We start from the raw sequence: 27,086 nt of genomic DNA on the forward strand, positions 1-27,086 counted from the left end.
AAGACCTGGGCAAGAGTATTTCTTTTTCTATGCATCTGAGGGACAATATTCCAAGTCAGTGAACATGTTTTTCCCTGAATTATAAAAGAAGCTAACCAATAAGGACACCGAGTGAAAAAAAATATAATACAAGAGTATAAGAAATACATGCTTTACAAATCAACTGTTCTTTTTTGTTCAGAAGCAATTTGAAAAGAACACAACATGTATCTGTCATTAGCATGAGCTGATAGCTTAGTGCTGTTACTGGCTCAATATTAATTTAAGACCTTGCCCAATAACACCAACACAAACACTCAAAATGGCAATCAACTTGGGGGACCTATCCTGAAAAGTGGTACTAACAACTTCACAGCATCAATGAGTTTCTCAATCCTGTAGCTGTTTTTAAAAGCTTCCTCCCAAAGGCACATTTATAAGTAAATTAAATGCAGTTTTGACTTAATTAACATTTTAAATTATAATGAATACAATGTAAATTCATAGAAGTCATTTACATTGTGTTGTAAAACGGATAAAAATTTAATAACTCTTGGTTAATAAGTTATGTCTCTCCAGACCCATAAAGCCTAAGGCAGTCAGTGCTCTAGTCTAGGGTCTAATCTAGGTTCCTAATGCAGGTGGAATAAGGAGGCAGGAGACTGACTTGACACTTGACATTTGCTCTAAGCCTGCTCTGGATCAAGCCACTGCTTGTTCATAAGTACTTTATTTCACATAGTAAAGGTCAGAATTTAGGCTCAAGGCAGGGCTATGACAGAAATACTCAAGCTGAAACCGAGCCAGCTCTGGCATCTGTCGCTTGAAATAGCTCAGAAACAGTAGAGTAGGAGACCTAACCGGCTAGCATCTGTCCCACACCAAGGAGGTAACAGGAAGAATCTGCTGCCTAGTGGTAAGAAACTGTCATGGTGAGTTTCATGACAACCAGCCACACTCAGGAACTAAAAATGCAAACATAATTTCCATGTCACCTTGCATAAGACCCTCTGCTAAATTTACTCCACAAGATGCAGACAACATCTTTTCTAGCTTGTTCCCATCAAAGAAAGCCACTCACGAGACTCTTCCCTGTAACCCTGATAAGAATCACTCCTCAACACAGAGGCCTAAAAGAATTCAATGTAGATTTCTGGATCTCCCCTTCCCCCATGTCCCAAATTCTTCAAAAGATTTGCTACTAAATTTCGCAGTGCCTCCAACCCACAGTGATGCAAGAGTTCAGCTTCTTGTTACAGACATCGCAAATTAGGCAGAGCATCCTCTCATCAGCCTAGTGGTATACAGCATCACAAAAGTCATCTCAAAAGGCACGTGCTTCGTTATTTATATTTTCTGGCCTTGAGTAACAAGTCAGATTGTCTCACTTTTACCATTCGACCACCTGAAAAGCAACAGCTTGGTTTGGGGGTGGTGGAGTATTTTTTCATACTCATTTCTATATCTCAGTGTTCATCTATATTCTCATATTATATCCAAAAGAAAGTTAAATAATTTAGCAGCACTCAGGTTCTATTAAAATATAGAAGAATAGAAAGTATTCATTTCAGTCAAACTACCTACTTGAAGTCACCTATTGTAAAATACCTATTTTTTCATGCCAACTTTCTCCCACCACCATAATTAATGTCTATTCAGTGTTTGAAAATTAAATAGTAAAGTCCTTGTGCATTCATTCATATGAAAAAAGATTGAATAGATACTTGGAATCTCAGGAGGGCATATACCACTCCATTCTGATCACTACTTCTATCTCTATGTTAGCAATGCAGAAAAAACATACAGTTGCATCAAGGAGAGGATCACTTGAAGGTCTGCACATCAGAAGTGAGACAAAGGTGTACAAGTCAAAGTGTTGATTAAGAGAAACCACTGTTCTAGCAAGAGTTCTAGAATGCCGGTTAAGACTGTGATTGCATATATTAAGTCATTTCATCCTGTCTTCTTCAGTGGAAGCCCCTGTAGGCACCTTTGTAGGACTGCCAGAATGAGAAGGTAACAGAAAGAAAGTATGTTCAGCAGAATTGCAAATATAAGCTAACCTTGAAAGTGGAAGAATAATTAGGAGATTTTCATTCTCAGAAAAGCAGGTCTCATAATGTCTGGTTTCTAGTTTGTCAGTACCACAGGCTACTGAGTTGGCGGCAAATATAGCAAATCTCTAGCATGTACAAGCATTGACTCCATGTCAATGGCTACACCATAAGAACCTCTACAAAACAGCACAGGAAACTGCCACGCTGATATTTGCTTTTTCAATTTTCCCACTGTCTGGTTTCATATGTTTAAAAGACACATTGGCCAGTTCTGGTAACGACAACTTTCTTGACATTAATTCTGAGAAGGTGGCTAAGGTAGGTAAGTTTGTTTTCTTCGTTACCCAGTAGCAACACGGACTACATTAAGATGTATATGCCTGATTTTTTTCCAGCTGTATTTGACTTGTATCTTAACCAAGTTACTTAAAGTTATTTTTTTTCTCTGTAAAATTAAACACTCTAAAATATACACAGGTGTTCATTTTTACATTATTTTCAGTATTTTGAAAGGGGAATGTGCAGTCTTGTAGAGATATTTAGAGGAAACATCATAGCCTTGTCAGTTCTCAGGAACACAACCCTGAACACATGGGAACTGAGGTAACTAAAGTAAATATCTGTCACTCTAAAAGAAAGAACAATATTTGGAACTAGGTTTACGTAAATCAAAATTAGCCACAGTGTGGTTCACAGGCTTATGATTTATATTCTCTGTGGCTTTGAATTAACAGGCATTTATTTGGTACTACTCATTCTAATGCCCCATTTTCATCCACCTCATTAAAAAACAACACCACCACCAAACGAACAAAACACACACACACACACACAAAACGACCAAAAAACCCAACCAAACAAATAAACAAATAAAACCCAACAAAACAAAAAAAAAAACAAACAACAACAAACACAAAACCCCAAAAAACAAACAAAAAAAAAACACCAGAAAACCAGCAGGCTACCGAAGATAATGCTGTATCATTCTCCAGTATACAGAGATGGAGTCATTCCATAGAATTGAGCTGTAAAAACATAACTATCTGATTATAATCACGTGTTTATGACATTATGATGCCACCCTGAGGGACAACATCTTTCCTTCCAAGCAGACCTGACTGCTTATTTACTCCTTCGATTTCTTCTTCCTCAAAACATTAGTGTTCTATTGGCCTTTTGTGCAGGACAAAGACGAAACAGTTTTACCACACAGGGATCAGTGGGTTATATTAAAGAGAAAGGTGTTTATGCAGCATATGTAACGGTAAGAATTTCAGAGCAAAGGAGTCTCCATCCCTCCTGTAGCCAAAATAGAATTCTCACAGTTCAGAAAAGGTGTGCGGTGCTAGCACTCCACTTTCCCTCTTCAGAGTGTTATAAATATAGTGTAAATGGGATTATATTTACATCTGGTTTAAGAATCTCAAAGTCTGTAGCCACCACAAGGTGGTATATGTATCCTGTAAAAGGGAAACCATTGCTCCTAAAGAGTGAAAAGACAATTCTAGCACTGAAAGTTGTCTTTTGACAGGGCACACTTAAGTCCTTCCTTCACCTTAGCTCATCCATAAAAGCAAGTATTTCTTGTTGTCTTGGCTACTGCAGCAGGACTAGAGAAGTAGTAGGTAGTTTTACTCTGTAAAAAGAAGAGGACACAGTACTTGCATTCTACGAGAAATAAAGACTACACAGTCTTTTCAGCCAATAATTTAGGAATCCAATACTTAATAGTCAACTCATTCAGAAAAGCCCAAGCATAGTTATAGTAATGATGAATTTTAGATACACTGACCAATGTGTGTGTTTGTTATGCATTCTTCTCTCTGGCTAAATCAGTAAGTGACATGTCACTTCAACGCTCATTATAAAATTTGTTTTTTTAAGTTGTAAAGACACACAAGCAGGGCCTAAACTGCCCTAAATAGCACAGTTCAATGAAGCAGCTGGAGTGTTCCTTGACCTAACTTGCTAAACCATGTTGCCAGACAGCTTCAGCACAGTGTACCAACTTTGGTTCCACAGCCATCCTTATTTGAGCTACCCAAAATGTTTGTCTAATCTTGCAGAATGCAGTTTTAGGTCCTTTGAGAAAGACTCAGCAGTTAACTTGCCTGTTCAGCATAAACCATGCTATGGCACTAGAAGACCAAACAAAATATATGGTTCTAAACTGGGTTGGGCACACGCGTAAGTACATGCTTTGGCTACTTTCAAAAGTTAAACTGTCTCCAACTTGTCTTCACATGGTCTTTCTTTCCAAATAGGATGACTAGGAGTTTGGGCTGAACTCTGAATTCAAAATGCAGTGATAATTAGTCTTGTCTTTTGTCTCTGGAGATCCCTGATATTCACCAAAGTCCAAGTCTTCACATAAAGGTTTTCAGAACTATCAGAGCATGCCCAAGCATGTTTTCTCACAAGCTGAATTAGACATGCCTGGGCCTAGTATCAGTGACAGGTTTAGAAAACGTTTCCTTTTGGAACATGAACTTTTGATGCTCCTGAGAAGAAGCAGCCATATGGTGATACAGAAACACAGAAATTAAATGGCTCAGATTAAGGTTCTGTCTGAGCCAGGTCATCATTCGAATGACACTCCCCAAGATTTGGCACAGGTCTAAGCAGAAACATCACACTTATTAGTAACAATTTCACTGTGTAAACCAGACCAGGTTTTTCAGTGGCTAGGTGTCTCTCTCCACTCTAATTCACTTGAGTCTCCCATACAAAAATGCTTGTACCATTTGACTGTTGTTCATGTAGCAACTGACCTAAAGAAGCTAAACATGAAAAAATGTAGACAGAAAATATTTTAAAATTCTGTTTTCTTGCACTCAGAAAGATCACATCTCTTTTTTTTTTTTTTTCCTAGGCAACTGCCTATAAACTCAAAAGCTATTTTAATGTAATTATACTTAATCAAATTATGATTTTCATTTTCTGGAAGTACGGGCAACAATATAATAACAAAGAAACAGATTCACAGTGGAAAATACACTGCAAGCATCACTTTCTCAATATTTTACACAGTTAGTACACTAAATTCTGTATACATCAATGAATATGTAAACTGATATCTTCTACTTGACATCAGACTCTTACAAACAGCATTTATTATTACAAAAGCTACTCATTGTTTCAAGAAGTTTCATACAATGGTCTGTGATTTTATTTACCTTCAAAAAAAAAAAAAAGAGTGCCTGCTTTTATACCCAAAAATAAAGTTTAAAAAAAAAAAAAAAAAAGGAAAGAAAGAAATGCATTAAGCAATTGTAGAAGCAAACCAACCCAACTGGGGCACTACGACCAAAGCAAGCCCTGTAATAGTATAATGACCTTTAATGAGCGTCTGGGGAAACAATACAGTCCTAGCATAAAAGACAAAGGGCAAAACCCATCATGGCTCCACTGACACTAATTCAAAATGATTTTCAGAACAACTAAAGAATGTAAGAGAGGTAATCTGATCCACCAATCTGACCTCACTTTGATTCTGGGGCCCTGCTGCTGCCATTTCTAATTGTCAAACACTCTACATTTCACATCTGCTCATATTTAATGAAAAGCTGACTCTCACCACCATTCTTTGAGTTAACTAGCTCTGTCAAGACAGGCATCATACGACCCCTGTGCACTGCAAAGAAAACACACTGATTTCTATTGAAGACTTGCCAGTGAAATGTTGCATGTGTATATATATATATATATATTTTAATTGGAAAAGAAAGGCTTATGCTGTTTTGCAAAGAGTGTGAATTGGTATTGATTTTCGTACTTATTAGCAAAGGTGACTAGTCTCACAAGGGGAAGAGTGAGATCTCTTTTGATTTGATGGAGTGATGAAGGGAGGAAAAGGCCTTTGAAAGACAGGATGCTAAAAATTCTCAAAACTGTCAATATCACTTATCACTCAAATATAACATAGACCTAACGTGTTTCCCAACAGTATTGTTTTTGGTGGCAATAATACCATTATTGTGGAGGTTTTTGGCTCAGCAGGCTATACAATCAAAAATGTTTACTTTATCTGCCTCTGTGGAGTCTTAAGTGAACTTGAAAGCTACGGTAAACCTACAAATTATGGGTTTTCTTTCCTTGTCAAACAGTGCTAATGGTAGAAATTTTACCCATTTGGTCTGGTCTGGTTGCTGTTAGCACCAGTGCCGGGACCCAACCACATACTCTCTGTACTAGTCTGAATTAATGCAAGCTATACCAGGCACTGTGTTACTGAGGCTCTTAGGCTGTGTGACACTGCCTGCAGTAATTCTCAATCCAAGAAGGTTTCTTGTTCAAAATACGTATGGCTATGTTTTACTTTGATAAAGACTTCTTTAAAGGACAAAAACTCCTGTAATTTAGAATAGGACTTAAAACTGGGAACCATCTCCCCTGAGGTAATGCAGAATTGCAACCAAGTAGATAGAAAGGACATTCAGAGTGCTTACACTCATATACAGAGAGAAAATTTCTGCTAAAGTCTCTAAGAAAACCTGTTAGAAACAGTTTGAGAAAAATGCTAACACAAATAATAGTATTGTTATACACTAAAAATTTGTGTCTGGAAAAATAGTTCAAATGTCAAAATAGTTAAAGCAAAGTCATTCACTACTTGGACTACATATTGCAGTACACATAAGGTACCAAAAGGCAACCAGATGTATAATCCACTAACTACATTGTACTCTTAGTAGTGGAAGGCATTTTTATCTGTAATGACTCGTAATATAAAGCAGACATGCTTCCTGATCAAAACTCCTAATACACCTTATAAATGTATATGAATCGTTTTATAGTGTTTGTTTACCACTTGAGTAAGAAAAGGAAAATAGTTCCTGTCCCAAGACATAGTTTTGCCTGTTATGAATGTCTAAAGAGGATATGAAAATGAAAAAAAAAAACACAACAAAACCAAACCAAACCAAAACAAACAAACAAAAAACCTAATCACCATTTTATTTAACAATCTTCCTCAATTGTTGACATCACACAGATAAAGGAAGCTTTGGAATCCCTACCGCTTGCCCAAAGAATTAATGGCTACGCAGGATTGTTATAACTTCTGTGTCTTCACCCTCTCAACTCTGATCTTTCAAAAGAGCTTTTGGGCTATACTCCAGTATGGTACTGTCCTATGGGACAGATTCCACTGTTAATTTCAAGAAGTTTGCATCAGGCTAGCCATTCTAAAAAGGCACTAGAAAAGTACAGCTATTTTTATTAAGATTTCTGCAGTTTCAGTAGTAGATGAAAGATCCTGCCTTATCGAGAATGAAGGGTTACAAGCAAAACTAATGATAGCAGCATAGAATAGAACAGAATTCCAGCTACTACAGTTCAGCTACTAAATTGTATCCTGTATATTTATTCACTGCCTATTGCATGCTGCTCCAGTGCCAGCACTATTAAAGCTGTCCACTTAGCATCAGTCACAGATTTAGACACAGGCCTACTCTGCCACTGAAGCACTTACTGTTTATTTAATCACAATTTATATTGTATGAATTAAATAAAAAAAGATGTCACCAAACTTTACTACTAAGGTCCTGCATGCTATTGTAAAAGTACGCTTCATAAAGAGCACACAAAGCAAAATAATATTTTTTCCTATTAAAAATAAATTAAATAATATAAACAATATAAATTATAATACAGAGGTGTATTAAAATTTGGGTTCGATATTTTGAAAAAGCATCAGCCCAGTAAAACTCACAGAACTACAATGACGACACAAGACGGGGAATGATACCACAGACATCACAGACATGGAACAGCATGTGTTGGTGTTAAAACTTACAGGCACGTAAACTGGTGGAGCAATCATTAACAGAGACAGAAGAAAGTGGGAAGGCTCTCTCAAGGGTGTCCATGTTACTATGTACACTGCCTGACATGCAAGAGCAGTCACGCTCAGAGCGTCCGCAATCAAAACAACATGCCAGTTTCATTCTCTTGTAGATGGACATCTTGGCTATAACCATGTGTTGGATGGGAGGAGAGGAAGAGCAGCAGGTTAATGGCAAGGTTATATATATATAACAAGGCAGCTGGAAGGTAATTTAAGGGATTTAATACAGGCCTTAGTTTATGTTAACAGTCTTGACCCAGGAAAAAAAATGCAATAAGATTATTGATAACACTTTGGCTGTACATCAAAAACAGGGCAAAAGATAAATTGCTCTTTATTTCCATTCAGTCTTATAGGATGACCGAAAACATGGGGAAAAATTACTGTTTACAGTCAAGTGTTTGGATCAAAAAAGAATATAGTAAAAGCAGAGATTTCTAAGAATATATTTTTCCCTTGGCACAATTAATACAATTGGACTAAAATGAAAAGAAAAATCTAAAGTTGCTAATCCATTAGATATTTTTTGCCTATCCGGCTTCCTGTAAAAATAAAATACTTTTATATATCTATATGTATATGTATGTATGTATGTATGTATACACACAGAAAACCACACGTACACATATATTCTTATATACACACTCTCGCACACATATACATTATAGACATACATACATATATATACATATATATATATATTTCTTCTTAAACATATGCTAATAATTTCTCTGTATTAAACTGTGCCAGGGAACTCTCTTATTGTAATAGATCACACATAACTGAAGAATTACAAGATGTTAATAAAATTTTCCGAAAAATTTACTTCATTTACATTATATCTTCAGGAATTAAAATTAACTCTTGACAAAATACCAAAATTTGCCCATATAAGAGACACAACTAATAATGGCAAATATGCTTGACATTAAAATCAGTTCACAAATAAGGCATCACCAAAAGCACACAGAGCATTGGTCCACTGAAACATGCTGAACCAATTCTTGGCATGTTTGCTGCTCTGGATTCAAAGGTAGATCAAGCATCAAATGACAATGTAGAATTAGGGGCTAATTCCAAAAGCAGTCGTAGGTTAGAACAGAACATTTCTTGGTTTTTTAGGCATGGGAATGTCCCTTTGTATATTTTTCTAGAAACATACAGCATCCTATTTTATAAATATATGTGTAACTGCCATCATGCAATTTCATCACTTGCCTGAATCACTGGCACATTTAAATCTGAAGAAATGCAAAGGCCGCTTAGATTGTTTCACATGTTGCACTGAACCAACACTTTTGGTAATGGTTTAGATTGAACTGACTCAATTATACTAAAAACAAAACAGAACACTGACAGGCAAAAACAAAACCTTAAAAGCAAATGCAGAAAAAAGGTAATGTTTCTCTGGCCTGTACCTTCAGTTTAGGATGTCTTTTTTGCATTATGGTAATGACATTAAATTTGAAATTATTTCTCATATTTTTTTTCCAGTTTCTTAGAGCCACAGTCACCAGGGAAGAGGGATTGAAACCACTCAAATGGGTCAAGTCCTGTTCTAAGGCCTTGATGACTTGCCATACAGTATACTTGTCAAGCAAGGGTAACATTATGATTGTGGAAAACAGGCATTGAGGGAGATGAATGAGTGATCTCTTCAGCAGCGACTCCATTCCTCTAAAACTTTGCTCACATGACTAATGCCATGTTCTTTTAGCATCCTAGTAGAGTTATCTTACAGCTGGTCAGAAAGTCATCATGCAGCATCAGGCTTGTTCATTGCACGGTACATCATTCCTCAGAGCTTGGCTTTTAGTAAGAAGTTTTCCACTGCAGCTTTTGTTGCATACACATTCAAACTACACAGAAAATTCAAAACAGCATTTGTTTTCCCATGGTTTCCCTCCTCTTCCCAACACATTCTTTAAATTTGAAAAGTTGGGTAGCAAAATAAAAGTGAAATATGTTTAAAAAATGTAGAAGTCTTTCCATTATGCCTAATTCATTATTTTTGCTTTAAGGAAATGAAAGAAAAATAAAGGGCATTTGTGAGACACACTAGCAGTAGGTGAAGTAAAAGGCAGGCCCATTTTGTTTTAATTATAGCTGTTTTGAAGGACTTTTTCTAATCAAATGCTGTAGCAAAACACACTGCTCAGAAATTCTCAACTTCTATGTCACTGGTTAGTAACAGTCCCTGTTTTTCATTTACTTATAGCCATATCTTGTCAACAGTCAATAATAGGATAGGACACATTTATAAAAATTAAAATAAGTCATCCTTAAGGGCAAACAGGGTTTGGAAGGAAAACCTTTTTTGTAGCATTTTCATCAGACTTAAACCAATGAAGTGGGAAATTTAAGCCCTTCTGTTCAATAGAGGAAGGACTCCACAGCACTTCCCCAAAGCAATACCCTTTCAGGGACTGTTTTTAACTATTATTATCAGTCGTTCTGGATATCATGCATCATCTTAATATTTCACATCATCAACATGCAGGAAACAGGCTTGGACCTGGAAATACAAGTAGCAGAAAGGACTTGCTATAAGGGTTTCAAACAGTAGATAAGCAACTGCATATCAGAGCAATATATTTTGAAAAGAAAACATGCTATTACTCTTCATTCCTTTTAAACAGTCATTGTTACATTCATACCAAATACAATACTTATTCTCTTTTAAATAAAACAAAACACCGATTATTAGTAGGAATGACTAGTGACAAGGTCACAGACAAGACAAAAATGATTTTAAATGGTTCAGCCACACACATACCATTTCCTATAAAACTTCCATAAACAGTAACAAAAAAATGGGAATCATCAGAGAGACAGGGGGACCTTAAGAACAGCCTCTGGGTGGGTGTTAACTTCATTTGACACCTGTAGCACCTGCACAATAATCAACTAGTTTCTATTCATAGAAAGGTTATGGATGTTGAATAGAACTGTTATTTGTAAATAGTGAAAATATAAGTTGGGACATAAAGGAAATTACTTCCCTATTTTCAATTGCCTAATAAATGGACAAAAAGGAAGAACAGATCCTTCTAGTTAGTATTATGACAATACCACAGTATTTGAATTACTATTTTGAATTAGTAAAAATTTCATGGGAAGTTATCATGGACGCGGAATCCAGGCTACTTGACTACTTAATTTACTGATAAAACAAGGAATATAAGAACTAGTCATTTTCTGATTTGTTAAAGGAAAGCAAAATTTCTGTCAATTATTTGTAAGGTAAAGAAATACTTCTAAAAACTTTTTGTGTTGTTACTGTTGCCATTTTTTTTTCCAGAAGGCAATAGCCTTCCGTTCTAATAAGGAAGGAATGTTCCTTACATGTCTAAGCTTCTAGCAATACCTTGCTTTCTGAAATCAAAAACTCAAAAAGCCCACTCTGGATTTCTAGATTGTCTGGATCTGAGATGTTACTTAGAGTTCACAAACAGTAATGGGAAATATTTCCAGCTGCAAAAATAAGCAAAGGAAACTGCAGATTATTCTCTACCTAAGATGTCAAGGAACAGCTCCTTAACATTTTAAGCAAGCAGAACTAAGTATCTCCTCATTTTTGCTGAGGTTGTTTTTTGTTGTTGTTGTTTGTTTGTTTTTTAAACCGTACAGTCTACACAGTCCTCGTGTTCCACCCATCACCATAGCCGCTTTGCTTGTGGCCGCCACGCCAATAAAAAGTAGATCTCCGAGGACATCTAGTGGATCTCTATGAGACAACAGCTGGTTAAGAATAGCTGAGAGCTTCCTGACCAGCAAATGGTAAAAATAGTCTCGCTACACTTAAGAACTGAAATGCATACAGTGTCATTTCAATTCATCAAGTTCTCATGATCCACACTGTGAGTAAAATAACAGCAGCATTAAAGGACGACCAGATTGATTTGATCGCCTTTCAGCAATGCTTGTTAGTATCATGAGACTGAAATATTGAAAGGACTTCCCCCAACACAATTTCAGTTTCCTGAAAAATACAGCAGCTTATACTGTTTGTGAGAATTTATTTTCTCTTAACACAGCAGACAAAGCTATCTCTCTAATTTTCACAGAACAACTTCAAGACCATCAAGCCAGCTTGGTCACTATCTTGCAATTTTTGCAGTCAAAGGCAACTGTTTGGTTGTTTGCTAAAATTCACACACTGCTGCTCTTCATTGAAACTGTAGAGACAGCAGGTGACCTGAGTGGACATTTTACCCTATTTTTTATAACTATAAGAATGACTCACAGGTTTTGAAGTAATTTATAGACCAGTTCATTATAGACCAGTTACATTTTCAAATCTGATCATGACCTTTCCTTTATTACCTTATAAAAGACTCTCAGCCAGCATACTCTCAAAGCTAACTGCATTTCTGAACAAACTGAAGCTATTGGGGAAATGGAAAAAAAAACCCAAGTCTAAGCTATGTGACCTTTTCTGTTTTAATACTCTCTTAGCATGAAGAGGTTTCTTATTTGTTTATTTATTACTATTTAAACTAATTTCTCTGGTCCATAGAAGGTCTCAACATAGAAACACATTTAAAACAAATACATTGCCTCAAATAAATTCAAATTACTTCCAGTATTTTGCCTCAAAGTCAATAGGATTCATCATTTTATCCATATAGATTAATTTCTCTCTGGTTTCTTATGAAGTATTGATTCTTATCATGCTGACCTGTTTCACAATCTACTTTTCTGTGCTACCCATCTTTCTGCTGTGTCATTCTACTGGCTGAAAATAGATATTTGGAGAAATTTCTGCTCTCCATTTGAATGCTTTCTACCACAAAGGATCTCAATCTTTTATTGTAGTTTGCAGGCGCCACAATAAGATAAATAGTAAATAATGATAATCATAATGAAGCCCATCACAATTCCAAGATGGCTATCACTTTATCATGCAACTCCAGGAGTGTCAACTTTTATTTGATTCTTCACAAGATTCTATGGTGTGTACAGCTGAGAGGGGAAAAAAATATCTCAATCCTGATTAAGACCTGAAGTGTTATCACACAATAAATTTGGAATATCTGCTGAAATAGTGGAGGTCTTATAGTCTCACTAATTTAGAATACCTGCAGTTATACAGTATGGTTAGCAGTCTCAATCTGGTACAGTGATGCCTCAGTGCAGCCGTGAAATATATGATCCCTCTTGATGTTGAAAGAACAAGCTCATATAATCCCAGAGCTTCCGTACAACCAGTACAATTCTTTGCAGTGCTTGTATTTCTAAGCAGCAATTTTATTTCCATGTCCCAAATGCTGTGTTTGTTTAAATTAATATGACTGTATACACTAAAAGTGGCTGATGAGAGCCTTCATAGGTTCTGTATGCTTTAAAGTGGTATGACTTAGATTGACATGAAGTGGTCTATAAAGTTTTTATTCTATATATAAATAAAAAGGTAAAACTTCACAGCTTAGGTCCTGAAAAGTCAGTGTGGCTCTACTCATGTAACTAATTTCAAAGCAAGCAAGCTGGGGAAAATAATCACTGTAGTTTTTTTCCTGTTGAACATATCTGTAGGTTTATACATTAGAAGCTGGCCTCACATTTAATTCATTGTGTGGATTTACCCCTTTTTTTTCTTTTTTTTTTTTTTGCCAGTGAGGAGAAAGGCAGATAAGGACAGTAAAACATTGCTGTGTTGCTCTATGTGTCAGCTATGCAATGGAAAAGACAAAGTACAATAAAATTGTCTGACTATGAATTGCACTTAACCAGGCAAACAGTGCTATAGTGGCAATTACCCCAGCCTGATTACCCTAAAAATTCATGAAATATCGATAGAATAATTTCAAGGAAATGCCATTGCTAAAACCTCATTTTCAAATAGGGATTAAAAAATAAGGTCGTGGGAAAAAAAAGGGGCAAAAATGTGGAAGAGGGGGAAACTGCTGTATTTTCTTCAACGTCACCCTAATCTCCGTGGGTGTAAACGATGAGAAACTTGTGGGTATGACGTCACTGCTACATGCAACATAAATAAAGAAAAGAACCAAAATACTGAACAAAAATACTCTCTGCTAGAGAAAGACAGGTTGGACCGCACTCTGGGCTACAGGGAACCCATTTTTACTCACAATAGATCACTATCAGTGTGCAGTTAAAATATAGTAGGGGCCGTGTTCCAAGGCAGCAAGAGGAAAAATAAATCAAAAGTTTGTCAATTGTCATAGATTACAAGAAATTCCTTCAAACACATCAATGTACACATGATATGTCTCCTCTGGGGTTCAACCCCCACTGTTCACAGCAAGCACTGTCACTGGAAAAAATATATAGAGAATTAGACCCATAGCTGTTGCACAAAATGAAAGAAACAGGAGTAGGAGGTCATCCGGTTTAGAGATTTCATTCCAACGTGGTTGCATTTTGTATAAATATATATATATGTATTTGGCCCCTTGCTGCGAAAACTACAGTTAAAGGGAATAGGAAAGAGATTGAAAACATTTTTTAAAATATTGACAATCTGAGAATAAAATTTCCACACAAGCATTTCTCTGGACAATGTGACATTAGCCTTCATATGTTATTCAGGGAGTGGGATAGGTAAAAAGAAAGGGATGGCAAAGAAACTGCAAAAGAAAGCAAGGTTACTTTAATTATCCCTGGCCATGTGGAAACATACTGATCTGCCCTGAATTATTAATATTAGGCCTAACAGGTTTGGACGAATAACTATGTAGGTCAGACTCATGTTTAGACCCCAGCAATACCACAAGACAATGTTCAGATGGTATCCAAATTGATGTGCAATTTCAGATACATTATTTAAAGAATGTGGTTTTCAAGTGTCACGGGAAGCTGCATTAATTAATGCTACCATGATTAAGTTTTCCACATAAAGATATTCTTTCACATTTAGTTCACCTGAATATGTCAGTATTTTTACATGCAACCTTTCACTTCATCTTACATATTTTCTGCATTCAGCTGCCTCTAATTGATGTGTTACTCACTAATTAAAAAATATATTTATCATATAGGACTACATATACGCATATGTGACTGTTTGAAATGTCATTGAAAATCAAATTGACAGATTAGCTGTTGACAGATCAGTTAACATTTTCCTAATTCAATAGGCAAAGAGTTTTCTTAGTTTATACATTGTTTTGGTTAAACTTCAGTGTTAAGACCAATGATTTGTGTAGCCTACAGATGGATAACACAGTTAAGATTTTCAAAAGTCATTAGCTATTTGAAAGCTAAAGCTAAGGCATTTTGTGTGAATAATAGACTGTACTATGGACTTACCTTTAAAAGAGAATCAGGTCCCATAAAAGGGATCTCAAGATTGTTATCAAAATTTGAGAGACCAAAAAATCACTAATTACTGTTGGAATTTTTCCTTTAAATTTCTTGCTGATTGACAGAACTTAAAAGCAAAGCAATTGTTTTATGCTTAACAATTGTGAGCGTGCTCCTAAGTGGAAGTTGTTCTCAGCTGTACTGAGAGCTGCCAGCTATCATGGTGTTTGTGAGCACCTGTGTGTGTATGCAGGAAAGGAGAGGGGAGAGGGCAAGTGGGGAGAGGGAGAGAGGGGAGACAATGAAAGAGAAATTTCAGATTTTATTCACACTGACCTTTTTTCTTTTTCACTTGACTCAGAGGGTTCCCTCCTTAGTGTTCAGTGCTCACTGCGGCAGCTCTGACAGCTACCTCCTTCAGCCTCACTAAACCCATCATTTTGTTTCTTCATCTATCCAACACCCTTTCATTTACTGGACCGATACATGTGACCATGCCATTTGGAACATTTCCTAGTGCTGCACACAGAAGTTGTCACTCTCACCTCTCCATGGCCCTACTGCTGGTAATACCTCCACTGTGTCAGCTGGGTCACGGGATACTTTGTTTTCTCCCTGGTTTCCTAGTACTGAGGAGGTTACAATTATTGTATAATATTGGGCTCTTGCCCTTTATACTGTGAATTCCTGATTCCTATATTCTAACAGATTTCAACGAAAAGCGTGGATCTCACATTAAAATGACAGATCTTTAGGAATTTATTTATTTCATTTGATCAGCACATGTGTGAAAAGCATACACTGTGAAGGAGAAGTAGAGAAGAAAATGCAAATAAAATAGGTCTTTTTTGACAACATCAGATAAAATTAAACAGGTAACATATTGCTCTTTAACTGTGGAGTAATTTGGAAAATAGATTGGGTTTGAAGTTACAGGCACCCCTAGGCATCTGTAACTGGCTTTACCAGAACTTACTCGGCAGCTTCATTGGCTTTGGCAGCAGTTCTAAGTTCACATTCTCACATGGATAAACTGTTCTCGAACAATTTTCTTCCAATATGTTAGGCAATGCATACATTCCTTCCACATCAGGCATGCTTTCCATGTGCTTTGCTCTCCTTGTGGCTACTGGGAGTATAAATACCATTTTCTGACAGTGTTTCAGCTTTCTCTCAATTATACTACTTTGATCCACACTCCTGATTTTTGTGAGGAGAGGAGTTTATTTAAAAACTCCAGTGACATATTTTTAAAAAAAAAACATCTTCAAGAATTCATTAATTTCAGGCATCCCTTAAAGGCAGAGAAGGTCCAGTCCTCTAAGACAGTGCAGTGATAACGCTATGACTGAATCTATAAATAAAACTTTGTTCCCTTTTAAAAGTAATGGTAAAATAGACATGATCAAACTTTTCTGAGATCTTTCAATTTACCTAATCAGTACTTTTGAACTGAATTATCTTTTTCACGGCAGAATACCATGGAATGCACATAAATATTCAGCTATCCACTGAGAAATGAGTCCCTAAATCCTTTTGATATCAGTATTGCAAATGCACGTGGGTCAAACACACATTTTTGCCAAATGTGGTTGTGATAGTTCGTACAAAGAATATATAGATAAAATACTAATTCCTATATATTTCTAAAGATACAGATGCAAAGCCTGATCTCAATTTCAAAACTCAATTACTTCTTCATGTGAAATTTTCCAAACAATTTAAAGAGTAGACCTAAGAATTTAACTAAACCAAATACTAGCATTTCAGCTACAGAATCTTCTAAAAGGATATATGTAAGAGACGCTAATATTTAATTTCTTCCAGACAATCCCATCCTCCAGTAAAACTGACACTTTATTTCAATAATACTTTATTTTAATAGTTATATGATGGAATTATATTCCCTAGTTTCTTCTTTTATAGAATCATGTTCAGCAAGATAGACAGAAGTTCTTTACAGAAAATTATTGAAATAACTGGCTTTTTGCAAGGTACAAATGAGAGCAGAATATCACTGTTAGCTCATTCTTAACTCAGAAACTTTCACAATTAGATCTAGTTTGATTTAATTTTTAAGGTTTTGTTAGCTTTGGACTCTAATGGAATTTTTAATGAAGAAACAGGTGTAAAATGTAACAAAAATATGTGTACTTCAGAAATGCAAATAGAACTTACTACGTTGCTGTGCATTTATTTCTTAGCTTTTCTGTACCACGGTGTAAAACATGGAAATGCATATACAGATATTCTTCAGTTCATGAAAAGGAGAGCAAAGAAGTGATAAAAATATTACTTACGCCGTTTGCAGCCACATTTTTTTATCCTTTTGGGATCCGTGATGTCATCATGACAGGCCTTGCAGTAAAAAAATGCCCTACAGAGACAGAATGGAAAAATTGACACATTTCTTAATCCATACGAATGAAATTAGTCCCACATTTCCTCTTGTTGCAGTGCCAAATTAACAAAACAAGCCAGCACTAATTTCCTCTGATCTTTGAAAAGATTTAAACATTTAAAGTAGGAAATATTTGCTGCAAGAAAGACCATTAATCTCAAACATATGACTTCAAATTAGTGTTTCTTTTAATATACTTTTATTTGAAAATTAATTGGGAGAACAGATAATAATTATAACACAGTATATCAGTTCATTTGTCTTTCATCTTAGAAAAAACAGCATCCAATGAATAAAATATATATATAATTAATTGTCTTTTCTTATTGGATATACCAGATTTTTTTCTCTTTGGGTAAATAATTTCTAGCACCCTGGGCCATTTTTTCAGCCTGGTCACACATAGAACTTCATTTTGAATACAATGAGAGATTGCCATGAAATCAACATGACAATAACATCAGATACGTTATTTACAAAAACAAACCACAACCAAAACCAGGAAGGGAAAAAGCCACTAAAAGTAAGTTCCTAAAGGAACATATAAATGAAAGAACTGAAATAATCTTGGTTCAGACTCTTTTTTTGGTTTTATATCCAAACAGAGCAGGAGCATCTTGGTTCTGAACAGACAAAAGCCAAAATTTCAAACAAAAATATGCAATTAGCAAGGTGAACCATCTAGGCTTCCATTTAATGTTTTTGGCTATGAACTTCTACTCTTGTATCAAATGGCTCACCGTTAGGTGAAGCACAAGGAGAACCATGGAAGTGAGAAAGGGTAAACATTTGACATTATATAAGATTAAAGCAAAAGTTCATTTTAATAAATATGCATCAGACTGCCCACAGGAAATTTTAATCATGCCTGTCAAGTCAACATGTCATGTAAGGCTGCTGTGACACATTTCATGAAGATCAGACAGCTGGCCTCTAACTGGACAGTTACTGTTTACCATTATTCTTCCTGGCATCATGAATTAAACATATTTTTTAACCTGCTGAAATTTCCCTGTACTTATCCATACGCAGGATATGTCAGCTCCATACCTATCTTCACAACCCTCTCTCATTGCATACTGCTAAAAGCAAACTGGCAGTAAGAACCAAAGGTGCCACTTTGTAACCACCCATGGATTTTGCTGACAGCACTATTCATAAATGTAGGATGGTTGGATTGCTACAACAGTATGGAGATCACTGGAACAGAACAATCTATAGACCAAATTACAAAAAATTAAAACAAACAAACAAACAAACAAAACCAACAAAACAAACAAACCCACCAAACAAACAAAAAAAACACCCCACAAAAAACAAAGCACCATAAAAAAAAGGCAAACAAACAAACAAACCCCCAACCCAATATTAATACACAGCCTCTGAATAAATGCAGCATTTGGCAGTTTAGCTAGGACAATCGCTACTAATTCTTTTAGATTAAGGAGACAGTGTCCACCACAGGTGGAACTATATTAAAACAAACGTTCAGAAATATGAACTGAATACCTAATTCAAATAATTATGAATTTATCTAAGTTATTTTACACCTCTGAATACTGGCCCAGGTAAAATGGGGCATCACAAGAAATGCAGCAGGTCTAGCATATGAGATATGGACCAGAGAATCCAACTTTAAATTTGCAGTAAGACCTCACAATGTCATCAACATTTCTAAAATCAAGAGAGCATGCAAACTACTGATGGAAGATATAAGTCCTAGATGTAGCAGCCTTAATTTGTCCAAGAATCTTCCGGAAAGATTACTCTTTCAGACTGTGAAAATGTCTTACTATATCCAATAAGCAAAATGTAAAATGAAAAAACCTTCACCATTTGTATACTTCACTGCAGAAAGTTTCTGGTCTTCAAAATATTCACGTTTCAACAAAAAAGAAAACAAAGTGCCTCCCAAGGTCATGAGAATAAAATATTTTTCAAAAAATGAGACAAGGTGTAAACAAGGAGAAGAAAACTGCCTCCAATTTTTATAATTTCTCCCCAATCCAGCTGTAAACTTCTATATTGAACAAGAATCCAGTATCACAAATGTTCCCTCACAAAACTTCATTACACAAATTTGACACAGGTAATTTCTACAGACCATTTTTCTGAAGTCCGCTGGAGGACAAGTGTCCTAAAAAGTACCTTCAATCCTATCTGAAAAGTCAAGAGCAAATGCCTGAAGTGATTGCTGTAATAAAATTATCCTTCTTAACAATTGGGTTGAATTAAGTGGATTTCTAATGTTCGTACCAACACATAAATGAATAAAAAATAATAAGATGCAATTCATACAGTTTTTAATATATTTAAACACTCAACATTTTACATGAAGCTAAATAACTAGACATAATTTTTTATATGTATAATTGTTTTAATGTGAGACTATTATTCTAAAAATGCAAAAGTAATTCTAGCAAGAAAAGTAATTGAATATTGCATGTTACATTTCATTGTGGAATACATATATGATAAATATGAATAGATTTAGCTTAAAGGAGCTGAATTTTCTCCATTAGCATGTAACATAAAACCAGAATAACTTAATTTGAATTTCAGGTATATAACATGTTTAATTTTTCCATATTAAAAACAATAACTTTTTTTTCCCCTTCAAAATACTTCAAGTTTAGAACAATTTTCTGAGTCTGACTCACAGCTCAAAAGGGTGAAATCAGCATTTCACATAATCTGTTTTATTAGTTGAAACACATTTGATAATCATTTGCTTTGCATTGGATAGCTAAGAAATGTGATAAAGGAAGCAGCATGTTTCTAAAGAAAGCCTTCTGCAAAAAGCAAGGCAAAATTGGGAATTTTGTTTCAGCTTGCTATGAGATAAAACATGCTAGATTAATGATGTATGTATTTTCTCTAAACTCACTAATAAACCTCAACTTCTCCCTGTCAAAAAGGCCAGGCCAGGTAATTTTTACTTAGAGTCTGAAATAATTTCATAGGAGAGTGTAAAATGCCTTATAAATGAAAAAAGCAAGTATCTCAGTACAGAAATGTGAAGGTGGTTCTGTATATTCAAATGGAGAAAAACAACAGAGAGGAAAAGAACTATATGCTGAAGGGCAGCGAACCTGAGGCAGTGCTGGATGCAAGTACTCCAAAGATGGTGCTAGAAGTATGAGAGGACAGAAGCTCTGCTGTGCTGTTTTATATGCTTCACCTAGTGAAAAACTCTTTTGATGAAAACAGAATTCTTAGTGATTTCACTGTTTTGATTTTCTTTACATATTTGTGGCAAACATGCCTTGCTTAAATATTCTTTTCACTGTAAGTTATTCATAAAAAGATTAGGACCTAGTAAGGGTTATAATTTGAATATTTTAACCTTCTGAGTATAGGATGTATTAAAAATCAGATTCTTGATAGCATGACTTACAAAAAATACAAATTGTGAGGAAGTATTCAGCTGCAAATATTCTTTAAAAAAAACAACAAACTTATAGACATTGAATAATTATTTATTTTAAAAATTATATTTTCACACTACTCTTTTATTTATTCCAAGCATATTATTATCCTAACAAATATGAGTACACAGGTTTGGTTCAAAACACAATACCATAAAAATCCTTTTCATTCAACCCAAATCTAATACAGATAAGTAGAACAATCCAGCGAAGTTGTCTGCCATGGCTGGGATATATTGCACCGTTGTAGTTTCATTTATTATTATGAGGCCATAGAGTATTTAGTTCCAGTAAAGAAAAACGACAGTAACATAAATATTGTTCTGCTAATGCAATTACTGAAGGAATACAGTAGCTTGCTCACAACAAATATTTACTAGAGTCTATGTAAATAAGAACTACTCTAAGCCTGAAACTGAGACAAAACTATAGCTCACTGAGTCAAATTAATTATAGAGAAATCAGATCAAAATATCTTACATTTTCCAATAGGACTCAGACCAAAAAAACCTCTTCATTTCTTTCCACATCTGTCATAAAATTGTTATTTTAAGAAAATGGCATACACACATGGATGGTTCACTAGAGTACCAACTTAGTTCCCCAGAGAATCTTTAAATGGATACTAATGAAACTTAGGCAAGGTGTAAAGAAAAACAAACAAACAAACAAACAAACAACAACAAAAACAGAAACCAAAACCAACATAAATTGACTATTATTTGTTCAAATTCAAAGATAAAAATATATTAGTTACCTTTTTACTTCTTTGGCATCACTTGCAATGAAGAATCCTAATGTACCTTCTTGAATCTTGACGTGGTTTCCAGGATTGATTAATATACTGCTCAGTGAAACAAGAAGAAAAACAACAAAACCATAAGTTTAAATTACTTCTAACTGAATGTTCAAAAATAGCTTTGTTTGGTTCTGTTATAGGGGACCCACTAGTCAGGAAAGGCTGCAAGGAAATTTTAAGCCATTTTTCCTTGAAATTTCCAATCAAATAACAGTTTCGCATGCTCTTTACAAAATCGTAGGTATGAGACAGTCACAGGCCTCTGTATATAATCACATTATTTAAGTGTTTACATCTGTTTTCTTACTTTTTGCATTAAATATAGATTACATGAAATTAAGCCTCTCAGAAACATGATGTGTGAAGCTGAGCATTTCAGCTTTCTTGCTCTGTCATGCAAAGTGGTGAAAAATTCACAATAGGGTGAAAAGAGAAGAACCAGCAACCACCACTCAATAACAAAACAACATATCATTTATGAAGCTTAACTCTTTGATGCAATTTTTGTCAGTTTCTAGTGAAATACGATGTTAATGGGACCCCTATCTGGACATATAATGTTATTATTTAAAATAATAAATACACACATACACTCAAGGGGAATGGTACAAGACAACCAGTCACGGTAGCTGAAAAAACATAAAATGAATAGAAAATTTTTAAAACACTGCTATGCAGCTGTGGAAGAACAAAAGTAACCCAACCACACTGACAGAATAGCCTCAGTTAATTTTCATGAAGGAAATTATAAACTGCTATCAAGAAGTGAGGTACTCCATGTCTCTCTATGAAATATCTTCTTTATTTTCATAACAATTTAACACTAGATTTTAGGTAAGGCAATTTGCAAAGTATCAAGCTAAATATGAATACACAGATATAGATGTAAATATATTATCCAATAAGTTTTATTAATGTGTAATACAATTAAGCTTTTGATTTGCTAGAACTTAGTAAAACTTGTCAGAAATTCTCCTTTTGTCTTTTCTTAAAGCTTAGCCACTGTAAGTCAAAATGTAGTAACAGCACACATATACAATTTACAGTAAATAAAGACTAACAGCAATTTAAATGCTTGTGGATTTGTCAAAAATTGATTTGGGGTTAGCATATATATACAAAAATAAAGCACATTTCTGAACAGACATAAAATTTGACAGGCACTAAAATGTGAAAGCAAAAATCTTCCATGTTAATGTTAGAAGGGAAAATGAGTCTCTTATTCAAGATGTTATTTATTATCTATAGATTAGTAATAAATTAGTGTGACAAAAAATATACCTGAAAGCTTTATAACGGGCACATTGTTTTGTGTGATTACACATGCCCACAAGATCCTATGAAAGGAATATCCAGGCTGCAGAATAAAGCATTCATGTGTTAAGAATTAAAAGGTTAGTCATGCAGCCATAATTCAGCCCCTATTATACAGATGTTATGATATAGTTCTTAAGTTAATAGTGACAAACTACTTTTTCCTCACAATTGGGAACTTCATTCAGTGGTGTTTCACTGCCATTACTCCCAGCATGGCTTCATGTAGTTTATCTTTCCTTAAAATCAACATATTTTTCTTATGTGTTTTTCTGCAGCGTTCATCACTATAGCATGCAAAAGATTCACAAATACATAAGTTATTTTACAACTAGACTGAAGATGTAATATCATCCCATTTTACAGATGTGAGATTAAGTCACTATGAGATATAGTAGCTATTAATTCGGAATGCCTACAGGCCATTTTTTTAAGTATTTAACATAGCATAGCTCCCTATACACCTTCTAGGGACTTCTGCTGTAAGAATGCTCAGCACTTCCAAAAACCTAGCCTCTCTTTCTCAATATAATAAACACTTAATCAGAAGTCATCTGTAAAAGTTTTGGTCTAAATTACTGGCTCACTCTCACACAGATATTCTGTGGCAGAGGCTTGAACAGAAATTGTATATCAAAGAAAACATTTAGCCAGACATCCTTCCTTTTCCTTTGTTCACAGTTTTATGCTTTGCAACAAAAAAAAAAGAAAAGAACTACAGAAAACAGAAGTCAGCGCCACAGAAAGCAGATTCATCTCCACAGCATGCTTCAGTAGTATTGCAAAAAAATGAAATGCAATAGTGTAAACAACACCTATGTTATGCACACAGATAAATGGGATGAATTAAAGTTGCACAGGTAAACTTCATGCCTGGTATTTCTTTTGTTAGTGATTTGGGCTTAGTGGTTGAGCTTGCAACCGAAACATTTACCTACCGCAGTTTTAAAATGCAATTTCACAAGTTTTAAAATGGAATGAAACAGACGGGAAAAAAACACAAATAACCCCACATTAATTTCTTTATATGAAACCAGTCACTCAAGTCACAAACTGGTTGGAAAACTTAGATTCTCTGCACAAACTATTGTCACTTTATCCAACAGAGCACTTACTAGTTGCTACAGAGATACTTTAACAGGCCATTCCTAAGGGAGATGAGACATACACTCTACCATTACACTCATAGAAAAAAGCTGAGAATGGTATCTCTTAAGCCTGCGAGCCTATATGAGCCTAGATAAGGCACCTGTCAAGAATCACAAAAAAAAACCTTCTGCCACTAACTCACCAAACTCTTTCTGCCAAAACTTTCTATCATGTCCATAAACTGCATCTGTGTTTCAGTCTCCATCTTTCCTCTTCCTTGCCTGCTAATCCTTAATCTGCCATTATACTGAGAATTTAGCTGTTAAACTCAAAAATCTACAGATGCTAGTCTCATTTATTTCTACTACATTGTTCTTTCTGCTATATGTGAAGACTTGCAATACGGTGAGGGTTGGCTATTTTTCTTAGGTACAAATGGGTACTGCTCTGTAAGAAAAATACTTTGTTTGTCCTTATTTCATTCTTTGCCCTTAATCACAGACGTATTACAGCTTTGCAGTCAAAATAGATGAACTTCTTCACATAGGCACGTTTTTTCCACTCTCCCATCCCATTCTTGGAGATCAATAAACCCTACCCATGCAGTAAAAAAATCCTACCAAAAGCTTGAAAACCCTAACTCCACAAGCTGAGGCAATCACTAGATCTGTAAATGTTCACTCTTTCTCACAGAACGTAAGATTTCACAAATTAATAAGCAAATTAAGCAGTTCTTTTAAGAAGCAGTGAACGTACTCTTAAGTTAGTTATTTCTGATTTAAGATGTATTGTGAGCATGATTTTTTATCTCAGGATTCTCTGAGACACATTAAATCAATTCAGATGGGTCAGTGTACAGACTTTATTTTTGTAAGATCTTATACTTTGTTCACATATACTTATTTTCACAAATACAATGTATTTAAAACCACAAAATATAGATGTGATAGTAGTAAATGCAGTATGACCCCAGCAGCAAAATCTTCTGTTGGGAATAAAAATTAATTTGCCCCATCACTGCTCTTGGCAAAGAGTTACCACAAAGGCTCATAAAGCTTTGGGGTTTTATACACATTGATATTTAACCAGAGCAAAGTAATGAGCAATTTCTACAGAGTCTATACGGATTTATTAAATATGCTGCTTATTAAAGCAGCAATTGAATTATTTCTTATGAGACCTGTAGTGTCATTAGCTAAAGTTATGCTTTGATAAACACTCACTCTAATACATACAGGAAGGGAAATGTTTTGAATTAAAAGAACTGAATATAGGGAACAAAGAGGACAGAGAAAAATAAAACAGGCCTATGAGCATACCAAGAAGAATGTATCCGTTATTTAGAGATGCATGTATCTATTTAAGCAGCTCATGAAAGTATGCGTATTAAGGGTGTTTCAAAAAGATGGACCCAGTTTGAAGTCACTATATCTTTGAAATTGGATCCATCTCTTTGAAACACCCTGTATATCCTCACAGTTGAGAAGATAAGTACATGGCAAAGTAAATCAGAGCTGTAAGAGAGAAAGCTTCAGCTAATGTCTCATTTGTATGTATCTCAAAGGATAAGGAGTTTTGCAGGTATAGGAAGGTTTAGGAAAAGGGGGAAAAAAGGACAGAAACTCATTACATTTAATAGCGATATATATAGCTAATCTATATGCATTCTGAGACACACTTTAGAAAAAAAAGTTGTTGAAGATAATACCCCTGATTTTTCCAACTATATGTATTTATCATAAAACATATTTATATGTTTATCCCCTAATTCAGGCCATGAAATCAAGCAAAATACTTTAAAAGCTTCTAAGATCTTGATAAAATTTTATAATTTTGTAACATTTCTAGTTCAGGTTACCTCAGAAACTAATCACGTGCACACTTGAGATGCACAGTTAAAAAAAAGAAAAAAAAAATAAATTCAAATGTGGTCACAAAAATTCTATACAAACGTTTACGGATCTCTTTCTATAGATTGTTCAATGAAAAGTTCAGATGGGATATGAGGAAGTTTTTCATATGTCAGTGGAGAGCAGATATCTGATAGTAACTTTGACAATGCGTTAATTTTGATCAATTGACTCTCTGGATTATATCTTTCTGATGTTTTAAGTATACCTGCTACCCTCAGTAAAATACAGTTATATGTAAATATCTGTTCATTCACTTTTATTTACCTGAAACTACCACAAAACATGAGGTTGTTCAATATCTTTTTTGTAGAGCATGGATGACTGGCTGCACAATATAGTAATATTGTGACCTAAATAAGGAATACCATATTCTACCTTCCCACGAAGCATTAGAAGTGAGCTAAGGTTTTGATTATGAATTGTAGGTCTTCCATATTTTGCTGAACTTAAAGATATTTGATGGAGAATCTGATAGTTGGAGGTTTGAACTGTAAGACAATTTGCGAACTGACTCTTTGGAACAGGACTAATTCCTTACAACTATTTATTTTTTACTCATTTCTGCTGTTCAGTTATATTTATTTGTATCCTGCTTTCAATTATCACACATGTTAGATTCAAATTATGTTTCTTGGGTGGAGACAGCATTAGAAACTTTGATGGCTGATATCTTTCCATGTTATTAGAATATATAAAACATTCTTTTTAATAAATTTTCAGTATACAAAAACTTCAGTAGAATCACAGAATCACGGAATGTTAGGGATTGGAAGGGACCTCAAAAGATCATCTAGTCCAATCCCCCTGCCAGAGCAGGAACACCTACATGAGGTTACACAGGAAGGTGTCCATGCAGGTTTTGAATGTCTCCAGAGGAGGAGACTCCACAACCATCCTAGGCAGCCTGTTCCAGTGCTCTGTTACCCTTACTGAGAAGTTTCTTCTCAAATTTAAGTGGAACCTTTTGTGTACCAGTTTGAACCCATTACCCC

General features: G+C 35.0%; 1 protein-coding gene across 35 annotated transcripts in view; it reads right to left on the reverse strand.

The window, feature by feature from the left end:
• KCNMA1 (potassium calcium-activated channel subfamily M alpha 1) overlaps positions 1 to 27,086 on the reverse strand; it is a 480,013-nt gene that overhangs the window by 91,265 nt on the left and 361,662 nt on the right. For 21 of the 35 annotated variants that reach the window (XM_065068525.1, XM_065068524.1, XM_065068523.1 and 18 more), the window contains 2 exons: positions 21,737 to 21,823; positions 17,451 to 17,527 (listed from right to left, as the gene is read on the reverse strand). In XM_065068525.1, coding sequence (XP_064924597.1) covers positions 17,451 to 17,527; positions 21,737 to 21,823 — 164 coding nt within the window. Of the gene's footprint in view, positions 1 to 7,833; positions 8,008 to 13,976; positions 13,986 to 17,450; positions 17,528 to 21,736; positions 21,824 to 27,086 lie in introns of all 35 variants that reach the window. The other 14 variants (XM_065068529.1, XM_065068531.1, XM_065068530.1 and 11 more) reach the window with 2 other exon arrangements.

This window comes from Columba livia, chromosome 6 (genome assembly GCF_036013475.1).
Source record: "Columba livia isolate bColLiv1 breed racing homer chromosome 6, bColLiv1.pat.W.v2, whole genome shotgun sequence".
NCBI classification, from domain to species: Eukaryota; Metazoa; Chordata; class Aves; order Columbiformes; family Columbidae; genus Columba; species Columba livia.